This window comes from Myxocyprinus asiaticus, chromosome 45 (genome assembly GCF_019703515.2).
Source record: "Myxocyprinus asiaticus isolate MX2 ecotype Aquarium Trade chromosome 45, UBuf_Myxa_2, whole genome shotgun sequence".
NCBI lineage: Eukaryota > Metazoa > Chordata > Actinopteri > Cypriniformes > Catostomidae > Myxocyprinus > Myxocyprinus asiaticus.
In genome coordinates, this window is record NC_059388.1 from 31,952,420 (window position 1) to 31,965,722 (window position 13,303).

A 13,303-nucleotide genomic window follows, 5' to 3' on the forward strand; every position below is an offset into this window, starting at 1 on the left:
TGGAAACACTTTCAGAAAGGAAAATGACAAATATAAATGTTTATATTCTATAAACAACGTCTGACTTGTGATTGTTTGTTGATAAGCAAACAATTCTTTGTTTTGAATTAAAATAATAACGATTCAAATCAGCTGTGCACACTTATTTAACTCTCTGTCCGTCTCAAGCATTCCAGCCACTCGTGATAACACACAAGTGTGGCAAACCTCACTTTTTTTCTCATCAGACACAGAAACCGGAATTCCCAGGACAGCCAATCAGCAAAGAGTGAATCCCAGCTGGCCAATCAGCAGAGACATGATCACACGATTCATTGATTTGAACAAAGCTGATGTTAATGAACAAAACACATTCACTTATAAACACCAGATTTATTTTTATACAGCTGAAAAGGAAGCAAATATCTATACAGGTATGTTTATGCATTTTACAGAATGAAAAATGAAAGTTAATAATTGTTCAAGTATGTGTTTTTGTAAAGTCTCTTCCATGTACATTTTCTCTGTTGATTTGAAAAGCAGCTTAATTCATGTAATAAGACAATGTTCAGCAGAATATGATCATATTCCAGCCGCTGGTGGTGTTGTTCTCTTGAGAATGAGGTTTCCGTAATGAATGCAGTTCATGGTCCCCTCGCGCAGCTGCCTCACAGGACCCTGGTCCCCCTGGTGCAGTAGGTCCCACGACGGAGCTGCACTGAATTTACTCAGAGAATCTCCAGGGACCATCTTTGATTCATTTTGTTTGGGTTGAATTCATTGAGAATAATCTGGGTTTTGTCGAACTGTTGACCTCCTGAAGAGAGCGAGAGAGAATAGTGTCGGCATGAGAAACATGTGATTTAGTCATTCTCTGTGTTGACTTGATTGTGTGCATCACCTAGACAGGTGAATTAATGCATTAAGGCTTGTTGTATGAAGTTATTGTTATTACTTGATATAAAATTAAAGACAAACATTTGCATAAAAGGAAATGAAGCTTATTTTTAGCACAAAAGTATGTCTTTGTATTATGAAATCATTTTCATGACAATTAAATACATTTATATCCCAAAACTGTCAGGAGCCTACAGTAATACAAAAAATCATTCTCATTACTGTAATGCAGAAATGATATATATATTATAGAAAAATGTCAAAGTATATATCATGCTAGCATTTTTTGTACTGTTATGCACATGCATGAAAACATGGTGTCAAGACAGGATTTTCATTACTGCATTACAGTTATAAAATCAAATTAGATTAATTTATTTTTGCAATAAATGATCATTTTGGAGGATCATGTCCTTGTTTGTAATGAATAGAATGTGCAAAAAAAAATAGGCTTCATTTTAACAAAATATAATTTCTTGTTTATTTTTTTGCGACTGTTGGTGTGAAATATGACCCAGATATTTCTTTGTGATTTTCACCCTATTGATATATATAACTAGGTTAGTTTCGATCATTAGCACTCTTTTGATAGCAATGAGCTGTTTGTTGTTTAGTCTAGAAATATTTCATGTTTATTAGTATCCTAGTTACAGTAAGAGGTGCATGGTTGCCAGGTTTTTATGGAGGACGAAACCTGCGAAAATAATATATAAATAAATAAATACATAAATAAATCTGCATATTCATGCATAAATAAATATACAGAAAAATAATAAAATGTGCGAGGAGATGTACAGATAACTAAATAAATAAATGCATCAATTAATGCAAAAATAATACAATATAAAACAATTTATTTTCCACATTTCTGTATGTATTCTTTTATTTCTGAAGTATGACTTTCCTTCTTCCGATGAACACAAGTGAAGATTTTAGAAGAATATTTCAGCTCTGTAAGTTCATACAATGCAAGTGAATGGTGACCAGAACTTTGAAGCTCCAAAAAGGACATAAAGGCAGCATAAAAGTAATTTTCAGAAGTGATATGATAGGTGTGGGTGGGAAACAGATCAGTATTTAAGTTCTTTTTTTGCTATAAATATTGAAAGTAAAAGTGGAGATTTATAGTGTTTCTCACCCACACCTATCATATCACGTCAGAAGACATGGATTAAACCACTGGAATCGTCTGGGTTACTTTTATGCTGCCTTTATGTGCTTTTTGGAGCTTCAAAGTTCTGGTCACCATTCACTTGCATTGTATGAACCTACAGAGCTGAAATATATTTCTTCTAAAAATCTTCATTTGTGTTCTGCAGAAGAAAGAAAGTCATTCACATCTGGGATGGCATGAGGGTGAGTAAATGATGAGAGAATTTACATTTTGGGGTGAACTGTCCCCTTAATGTCATAGTCAAGTGAAGTCTACTGATGTTTGATTGGCATGCTCTCATTAGCATGTTGCATGAAGGAAAAATAAATACCGAACTACATGCAGAAATAAATGACTGATTAAAAAATATAGAATTAAAAATCAACTTTCAATTTCACATTTCCGTTAACATTTTTGCATTTCCCAACCTTTATATATTGCATTATTTTGCATTAATGTGTGCATTTATTTATGTATTCATTTAATTATTTATATATTATAAATATTGTATATTAATTACATATATATATATATCTCCTCACACATTTAATTATTTATATATTTATTTGTATATTTATTATTTATTAATTATTATTGTTTTGATCTTATTTTGTTTAACCTCAAATATGAAGCTGAAGCATTTTTGCTGCTTTAAATGGAAATGTAATCACATGACTCCACTAGATGGCGCTAGTCACCTATTCCAGAAAGCCTCTTGCTGCCAAGTAAACCAACCACAAGTCTGACTTTGCCATAAATCATGTGGATATATGAGGCAATTATATTAAGTAATGACTTTCAGAAGTCTAGATTCCCATGTTTTTTTTGTTTTTTTTAAACATACAATAGTCACTGAGTTATGTCACCTGTCAAGTTGTGATTAACTGTTTATTAGATTTCTGTAGAAGACTGTTTCAGGTTAAAAACACCTTAAACGTGTGTGTGGCATGCTGTGGATTATCACAGAAAATAATTTTGACTCATTCCTCTGTTGGCAAAATCCCAAGATAAAATGTGTTTACAGTAATGCACTCACAGTGGAAGTCTATGGGGAAAGACATTCCAAGAAATGTGAAGCTTGTATAGTTGGTGGTAATCGACATCATGTCACAGATTCGGTTGATGTTTAACCATGATGTTTAAGTGTTTTAGTTAATGTTTTGTAAACACGAGGCGCTCGCCGACCTTTGATCTCCAGTACGAGGTTAGGAGCGGCGTTGTTCCGTATGAGTCCGTCAGTGGTGATGTTCCACAGCTGTTGAGATTGACCAGGTTCTGATGAGAGAACCGCTCTGCTGCCTGCCATCGGAACACCAGAACTCACATCCACACAGCAGTCCGCCAGCCACTAACACACACAACAATACACATGAGTGACTGTTTATTAAGCATCCTTACACCACATGTTGTTAAACTTACACTGTGATACTCTAATAAACATTCAAATATGAAGAACACACAAATACTGAGCTCTTACATTATGATCAAAAGAAGATATCTTAGAAGGTAGCATAATGTTGCTGCTCTCCTTTTGGAGCAGTTTTTGTGTCTGAAGCGCCTATAATGCTTCAAAATGCTGTATTAACCCAATAACACCGTATGTATCAAATATGACACACAACGTTTGACGGCTCCTGTTTCACTCTCTGTTCAAGCTGATGATCCAAACAACCTATAGTATGTAAGTTTCATGTTTATGGCACCATCTAGTGGTTATTTATGGAAAAAAAGTGGTTTCAATGTTTATATCGATCTGTTTAAAATGAAAAGTGACTCTCATGTTGGGATAAATGACAGCTTATTTTAATAAAGTTAAAGTGACTAATAATGATATTGTTACTGATATTTTAAAACGAGTATTTGCTGAATATAAGCAACTTGTGCTTGGTTCAAATTTTGTATATTATTTTATTACAAATCTTCAGGTTAAATGTTGAGAAAAAATCGTCTAGCAAAGGCAATTTAGTTTCAGATGGTAACAACATTATGTTCAATAACCCTTAAATAAAAATTTGCATTAGTTTATTTCTGCTTTTGACGATATTACCTAAATTATTAGGCTACAACAATAAAACTACGTGCATAATTAATATTTCAATGAGGTCATTCAGTGTCAACTCAACTAGAGCTCCCTGCCTCAAAATGTTGTTTTTGATTATACTAGTGAAAGATAAACATACATATTTATAAAAGCCATGGATCAATATTTACAGAGCAATCCGTTATTTTGTAGAGGGGCGTTAAACGGTTAATTTTCATCTATATATGATTTTGGAGCAAAACTACAGGTAAAAAAAATACCCTTAGAAAGGTGTCAGCATCATGATTTTATTTGTACACAGAGATTGGTAGATCTATTACTGAAATCAGTTGACTTTAGCACCTCTTGTTGCATTATATGCCAATGGTGAGAGTCCAAAAATGGGAAAAAAACACTTTTTTGTGTTGTTTTTTCAAACTTGGAGTGCTTGTAACTCTAGAAGTATTAAAGATATCTTAATATCCTTTTAGATTCTGGTTCTAAACAAACTTTCCTTTTGCTATAACAAGTGAAAATGGTCATTTTGACCCCCTCTACAAAATTAAGGATTACTCCATTATTTAACATTTTGCTTTTATCATCAATAACATTTATCTTTCTTTAGAAAAAGTATTAACAAAATCAAACACTTTAGCTGGGACACTTTCTAAAACTGGATTAGATTACATTGGAATCAATTTGACATGTTATAAGCTAAAAGTAGTAATAATAATTAAGCTTAAAATACAACAATATTACAACATATATCATTACATGAATAGCTGTTACGCAAGTCGAACAACACATTAAAATTGTAAGTTAGTTCCCCTGTGAACACCGTTGTTTCAGTGGTGTAACATTAATGTTGACGCTATTCTTTAACCCTTTAAGCTCTGAAGGTGTTTTGAAAGATTTCAATGGCATACCCAAAATTAAAGGCTTATAACTCAAAAAAAGAAAAAAAAACAAAAACAGGGTCAAGTGTTTGATATCATTGTAAAGACAAGTTTTCACATATTTTAATAATGTAGATTATGATACAAACTGAGACTCTCAGCGTAACAAACTGCTGAAAAAAATAAATAAATAAATAAAAAATCTTTTTTCTTATTTGACATTATATATCTCTGGGTGTAAATAAGGTGGCTCTGAAAAACTGCTTTTGTTTTGTTTCCAATCATGTCAACTGTATCTGAGAAAAAATTTGTGTTGATACGACAAAGCAATAAAACGTTTTAGCATTCAAAAAATTATTTATCATAGTGTCCAAAAACATCTCCAAACAAATAAAACATAATAATTGTACATAAGAACTAATTACACATGCAAACACAACAATGACTAAAGGTTTGCATAGCATGCAGACATGATTTTAGTAATGAGATTTCACAGAATGAGTTTCATTCTGTGTCATTTGAGTCATCATTGAGTCTGTGTCATGTATTTGGCGCCATCTCCTGGTGGTCATATGTAACATTGTGCTTCATGTGGATTATCTAATGATCTATGCATCTGATTATCTTGTGTGTGGGCTTGTTTGAAAGATAATCTCCTCTAAGTAATGCTGTGTGATATGCTATGTTCCGTTTATTTTTCGTGAAGTTATAAGCGAAAATGTGGCATATAAGCAACACCAACATAATTGTAAAAGACATACACTTACACTTGGGCTTAAAGGGTTAAAAACACACATCTCATTTAAGCATCTATCGGTGGACTGATATTAAACAATCAATGCATGATAAAGTGTGAAATTGGTAAAAAAACAATCAAACTGATTATCGATCTATTTTTACCATGCACTGCAATTGACCATCCCGATAAAGCCAGATCTGATCCATGCCACCTGTCTCCTCGGCTGCCTGGATACGCATCAGTTTGATGTCACCAAGTTGCCCTGTGATGGACATCAGTAGCCCCACCTCCTTGTTTCGCAAACGGAAATGCGCTTGTTTCTGTGTGGATGACATAAACACACACAAATTTACTACAGAAATCGTTACTTTTTTCTTTCTTGCTGACAGTTTGATAGTCCTGCCTCCAGTGATTCGCAGTGGGCGGGGCCTCTGACCTGTATGAGTGGGCGGAGAGATCCGATTCGTGGCCAGTCGGAAAGTTTGGACCAATCAGGAACCACGCCTGGCCTGAGCAGGAACTGAGAACCTCTGAAGTTATTCGACTCGTACAGAACCCACCTGTCAATCAACACACAGGTAACACGCTCAAACATGCATGGTCTTTCTATCTCCACCCTGTTCATGAACACACGCTGAATTTCCTCAGTGCTGCTCTCACACATGGTTTGTTTTGAGTTTGTGGTCAGTTCAGACTCAATATAACCACTTTCTCCAACCAAATGCTCTTTCAGGGAAAGAATTTGCCACTCATGGAAAAAGTGTGTATCCAAACCCTAGTGAGCTGTCAAGCTATATACTGTCTACATAGGCTGCTACCTTCTAAGACAGCATGCTTATTAAAATTACACTGTGATACTCTAATAAACATTCAAATACAAAGAACACACAAATACTGAGCTCTTACATTATGATCAAAAGAAGATATCTTAGAAGGTAGCATAATTTTGCTGCTCTCCTTTTGGAGCAGTTTTTGTGTCTGAAGCACCTATAATGCTTCAAAATAAGTTTCACATGTTTATGGCACCATCTAGTGGTTATTTGTGGAAAAAAGTGGTTTCAATGTTTATATCGATCTATTTAAAATGAAAAGTGACTCTTATGTTGGGATAAATGACAGCTTATTTTAATAAAGTTAAAGTGACAGTAATGATTATATTGTTACTGATATTTTAAAATGAGTATTTGCTGAATTTAAGCAACTTGTGCTTGGTTCAAATTTTGTATATTATTTTATTGAAAAAGTCTGTTGAAATCCATGTATCATATATGATACAACAAGCTTTAGAGGAATATCTCTCAATCACCATTACATTACATTCATGCACACCACAAAACAAATCACAGAGCTTTGAAAATTCTGACATATACATTTTATAAGATATATATATATATATATATATATATAAAGTGTGAACTAATATTTCTGTGTATTTTCATATATGCAGCCTGCTCTGTTATTATAAAGATCTCATTATTTTACAATACAAGCTATTATGATGTCATCTTACCATAAGTTCATGAGACCCAGTGAAAAAAGTTTTACAATTTCCCTTTTTTAATTGTCAATATTGTGTTTGGTGCATGAAATACATATGATAAAAATAGTTTATTGAAAAAATAATGTTTGATTCATATTGTACTTGAACTGTGATGCATTTCAATCCATATTTATAGAGCAAGAAGAGGAAGTTGTCATGGTCAAACTCTCAAACATTTAGTATCTCTGAAAAGCCCAGAGAGTCCTCTGATAATACCCCAAGATTTACCCCTGTAGAAAAACTCACATAGCAAATGTCCCACACAAAAATGAATAGCTGGACCTCAGGAGGATAATGACCTTTAAAGCCTAATGCATCAAATATTATACATTAAAAAAAACTAAAATATTTTACGATTTCTTTTATAGTTTGCCTAATGGTACTAAAAACAGTTTAATGTAAAAAAATTTTTTTTGGAATTTTATGACAATTCGTTCATATGACAGGCTTTACAGGGTTAGGTAGGCAGCTCACTAAGTTTTGAAACAAAGCTATAGAGCAAAGAAAATGAGGTGAGGTTTCACATGACTATGTTGAATCTAACGCTCCACTGAAGTCTTTCCACTCTGAGTTTACAGACACTAAAACGATTTCCTGCATGGGTTGGAGGCCAGACTGTATATAAACACTGTTTTCATGGAAACTAGCAAACATGCAGAATATACAGTACTGTGCAAAAGTCTTAGGCACATAAGATGTTTCACAAAAGCATTTGTCTTAAGATGGTTATTTATATCTTCAGCTTTAGTATGTCAATATGAAATATAAATGTTAGACTCCCAAGCATTACTATTGCAAATAGAAAAGATTAGAATAGAAGAACAGGGAGCCCTGCAACAGATGGCATGTCCCCACAGAGCCCCCCACTGAACATCATGTGAGTCTGAGATTACATAAAGAGACAGAAGCAATTGAGACAGCCTAAATAGATAGAAGAACTGTGGTGAATTCTCCAAGAAGCTTGGAACATCCTATCTGCCAACAACCAAGAAAAACTGTGTCCAGGTGTATCTAAGAGATTTGGTGCTGTTTTAAAGGTAAAGGTGGTTACACCGAATATTGATTTAGTTTTTTTATGTTTACTGGACTTTGTATGACATTAAGTGATAAATGAAAACTATTTATGGCATTATTTATGAAGACATCCTCACTATGCAACATTTTTCACAAGTGCCTAAAACTTTTGCACAGTACTGTACGTGGAGAAATGCAGACTTATGACGTGTTTCGAGACATGTTTTTTTAAAAAGTTGAACTACTTTTAACTTGATACACTGTCTTAAAAACATGAAAATATTGTGTGATGTGTGTTGTCTTACATGCCGCCCTCCACCAGTATAGATGAGACTCTAGTGCAGCTGTCTGTGAACTGCAGATTCACTGAACTGGACTTCAGTAAAGTTCTGCGTCCCCTCAGTCCAGAACGCTCAAACAGACCGATAGACGGCAGAGAGAACTCCTGAAAGACAGACAAAGAGAACATTAGTGTTTTTATGTCTACATAAAATGTACAAAAATTAAGATCCAACTAAATTAGATTAATTATATCACAATTACTGCATATTATTATTATTATACTGTAAATATTATTATTATTATTTTATGCATATTATTATTACTGCAAATATAATACTATAAAATACAACAATGTTTCCTTTTCAAAATGAATGCTGGAGATGAATTTTTGTGATCTCAGTGTGAGACATTTTGATGCATTAAGTTAAGTTTAAATGGGTCATGTCATGTGGAATCAAATTTCCTTGATATTTTGACATATAAGAGGTCTTTCTACTATAAAAACATACTGTAAATTACAGAACTCAAAGCTTAATCCTCAATGCAATAAAAGCGCTGCAAAAACGCCTCGTTCACTACTTCCACGACGACCCTACGTCATCTGGGAGCTCATTAATTCATGACCGCCTCTACAGCTTAAAAACATCAACGCCTATTTTTACATCATCGCACCGTTGGCTCTGCCGACTGGTGCTCAGTTCGTAAACTAAGAGAGAGAGAGCAGGACAAGCAGGCCTAGTGTGGCCTAACTATTCCTGAACACCAAAGGGGACCCATCTGGAGTATTTTGAATTATTTTGTATATAAACATACACTACACAGACGTCTTTGACCATAGTCATGTATCTCACGCCACTTTTATAAGACACGGTGTCAAATTACAACTCTGAAGAGGAGATGCCATTCTCTTTAATTCAGCTGCTGTGCCTCTTGTTGTTTTTAGCACAAATGCGTCATGGACCCATTCTTTCGCCCATCTGCGCTATTTTTAAATGTTTGTGTATGAAAATATGCGCTAGATGGACGTCTTCCAGTGTGTTGGATGTGTAAACCCTGAAATGTAGTTTTATAATATTGTGGTGCTTATTCATTCTCTTCCGACTGAGTTTCAAAAATGGCTGAATGTGAGGGGCTGCACGATGTTAGCCAATCAGAACAGTGGGCGTTTATGTGGAAGTTTTAAGGAGGCGCTTAGACCAAAACTGAGCGTGTCAGACAGAGGGCCAGAGACAGGGTGGAAAATGATCATATATTACTAAATTATTACTGTAGCCTAAATAACCAATACACCCTACAGCATCTTATTTAGATTTATGTAGGACGTAAATTACATGAAAGTCTTTTATTTAATCAGAACATTATCATAGTGAAAATAAAGCTGTAATGGGACTCACATGTCCAGTTGGTTGTAGTGACATCACTGATGCGTCGTGTTGAGTGAAACCCATCGACCTAAGGTCAGGATATATACCCTCTTCTAGAACACACTGCGGCCCGGAAAAACACTCAACGGCAAACGCCAGCCAGCTACAACACACACACACACACACACACACACACACACACAATTAATAATAGAGGAATAAGACAGATTGACAGACAGACAGACACAAATGAATATATCTGACCTTCCAGCGAGAACTCTACAGGAGCGCATGGTAAATCCGTCAGGCATTGTGGGTAACGAGTCGTCCAGCAGCACAGACATCCCACTGAGTTCAGCCTCAGAGAACAACTGAATCTATTACAACAACAAGACACCTATGACCTTTGACCTTTTGAAATATAGAGAACTGGAGCAAAATATATCGTAATATCCTTTACATACCTTGAAGTGACACGTGCCGCCCAGATTTTCCTGAAACACGATTAAATATCAAACACATTACGACTGTGACACATTACAAAATAAACCAAAAGCATGTTTTTAGTAAAAATGGACTCTATTTACTTTCTTAACACGTTCCATTTATTCATTTATTATTTCTCATTGAAAATCCTGTTTCATTCAGGAATACGTCGTCACATTATGAAGTAAAATGGTTGGTGAAAGTGGTTTCATGTTGACTTTAATGAGAATACAATAATCACAGAACATTATTTGAGTTAAACTCACCTGAGTCACTGGTATCACAGAAGAGATTCGGCTGTTTGATGCGCCCCAGTCCTCCGGGCTTCCGTACAGACCTTTCTCCAACACATACAACTGACCAGAGAACCCGGGGTCTTCAAACGCAACCCATCTACAACACAAGGACACATTTTATATATATATATATATTAAGGATGCACCGATGTATCGGTCACCTATATTTATTGGCCAATTATTGACCAAATTGTAAAAACTGCAAAAACAGAAGCGCAAAAATGCTTTAGGAGTGCAAAATAACCTTTCTTTTACAACATCAACTGTTATGTTATCTTGTTTTTTCAGTAACACTTTATAACAAGGTTCCATTTGTTAACATAAGTTAACATGAACTAACAACGATCAATAATTTTACAGTATTTATTAATCTTGTTTAATGTTAATTTCAGCATACAGCAATACATTTTTTAAAATCAAAAGTTGTATATTGTTTAACATTAGTTAATGCACTATGAACTAACAATGACCAATTGTAATTTTAGAAAGTAACATTAACCAAGATTAATTAATGCTGTAATTTTATATTGTTCAATTGTTAGTTCATGATACTTAATGTTTTAACCCTTTAAGTTCTGAAAGTGTTTTGAAAGATTTCCTGTTTCAGTGGCATACCCAAAATTAAAGGCTTATGACTTGAGAAAAAAAAAAAAGAAAAAAGAAAGGAGGGTCATGTGTTTGGTATCATTGTAAAGAAACTTTTCTAATTTTTTAATGATATAGATTATGATACAGTCTGAGACTCTCAGCGTAAGAAACTGCTGAGAAATCACAAAAAATTAAGTTAAGCCAATAAAGTTATTATTTTTCATATTTATCATAATATACTGTATCTCTGGGTGTAAATAAGTTGGCTCTGGAAAACTGCTTTTGTTTTGTTCCCAATCATGTCAAATGTATCTGAGAAAATTCTTGTGTTGATATGACAAAGCAATCAAAAGTTACAGCATTACAAAATAATTTATCATAGTGTCCAAAAGCATCTCCAAACAAATAAAACATAATAATTGTACATAAGAACTAATTACACATGCAAACACAACAATGACTAAAGGTTTGCATAGCATGCAGACATGATTTTAGTAATGAGATTTCACAGAATGAGTTTCATTCTGTGTCATTTGAGTCATCATTGAGTCTGTGTCATGTATTTGGCGCCATCTCCTGGTGGTCATATGTAACATTGTGCTTCATGTGGATTATCTAATGATCTATGCATCTGATTATCTTGTGTGTGGGCTTGTTTGAAAGATAATCACCTCCTCTAAGTAATGCTGTGTGATATTTTATGTTCAGTTTATTTTTCGTGTATATACTTAGCTATTACTCGCTATATTTGTGTCTGTGAGTAAAACAAATAGGCTGGTTGTATTCTACTCTTTAAGAGCTTTCCAACAACATATGACACATGACTATTTGATCAGTTTGATGTTTTTCTGATTGCAATAATATGTACTGTACAATATATTTTTTTAATAAATTATCAAAACGGAACACTTCTGATTTGTCTGCGAATTTCAAAGCACTTGTTCAGTTTTGGTCATAATGTCTACATGCATTGGAAAGTAGAGCTTCTAAACTTTCAAACGATACCTATTTTGTGTTGGTCAAGACTGTAGTTTTGACGGGGCAATCCGAGCTTAAAGGGTTAACTATTGTAACGAATAGAACCTTATTTGTAAATTGTTACCATTATAACATATTAATACTTTAATTACAATTATCAAAATAATTTGTATCTAATTAATTCGTTTTCTAAGACAAGCATCACTATTATTATTGCTCACACTTGGGGTTAGGTTTTATTATTAAATATAGAAATTAAATGAGTTGAGAATAACAAACACTATTTACAAAAGTGAATGGAAATATAGATGGTTCCTCTTTCAAAAGCTTTATGAATTTAATTCTGTAATACAAGCATGAGCTTGTGGTTAATCTAACAAGTGTGCAGTATATTCATACTGCAACAATGCTTTTATTCATATTACAACATTATTCATTTTAGAACAATGCAGCTACAGTTCTAGGGTGGTTTAGGGTAAAAAACTTCTTAAAGGGCATCAGAGTTTAATTCAGGGTGACAGTTCACATACCATGATGCCCAAACTGACGTTACTCCCAAAATAATGATTATTACTCATAGTGCTGAATGCTGCAAACACACAAGCCCAAACAAACACAGACCTGCCTGTGTGTGAACTTCATGCATGCATCACAGTCACAACCACACACACATACACATGCACATGCACGCGCACACGCACATGTATTATGAGGCTCTTTCAGATGTATGCATGCTTTATGTCTCTGTCTTAATAAGAAAAGAACAAGCATTGTGTGTTTAATGAGTGCTTTAACTTTTTTAACCCGTACACAGGCCTGTATCTGTTTAGAATTATTATTATTTTTTGCTGGATAGCAAGGCGGTGCCCTCAACACACACATGGAACATTCCAGTAATAACAGGGAACCACATGAATTTTGAATAGTGCTGCATTAAGCACTCTCTTTTCACGTCAACCTTGTGCAGATAAATATTTGCATATTTGAAAAATATTGTGCAATGCTGTAATTCTAGTTGTGTGTGTGTGTGTGTGTGTGTTTGTATGAGTGTCACATGACCTGCAAATGGCG

At 34.2% G+C, this 13,303-nt stretch overlaps 1 protein-coding gene across 1 annotated transcript in view; it reads right to left on the minus strand.

Annotated features, from left to right (window-relative positions):
* Window positions 1–352: 352 nt before the first annotated feature.
* The window catches only part of crybg1b (crystallin beta-gamma domain containing 1b), a 40,187-nt gene continuing 27,236 nt past the window's right edge, over window positions 353–13,303 (minus strand). Inside the window, exons 14-22 of the mRNA XM_051688395.1 lie at window positions 10,637–10,763; window positions 10,349–10,378; window positions 10,149–10,261; window positions 9,915–10,047; window positions 8,544–8,683; window positions 6,121–6,244; window positions 5,846–6,004; window positions 3,215–3,377; window positions 353–796 (exon numbers count right to left, since the gene is read on the minus strand). Coding sequence (XP_051544355.1) covers window positions 708–796; window positions 3,215–3,377; window positions 5,846–6,004; window positions 6,121–6,244; window positions 8,544–8,683; window positions 9,915–10,047; window positions 10,149–10,261; window positions 10,349–10,378; window positions 10,637–10,763 — 1,078 coding nt within the window. The 3' untranslated portion in view covers window positions 353–707. The remainder of the gene's footprint in view (window positions 797–3,214; window positions 3,378–5,845; window positions 6,005–6,120; window positions 6,245–8,543; window positions 8,684–9,914; window positions 10,048–10,148; window positions 10,262–10,348; window positions 10,379–10,636; window positions 10,764–13,303) is intronic.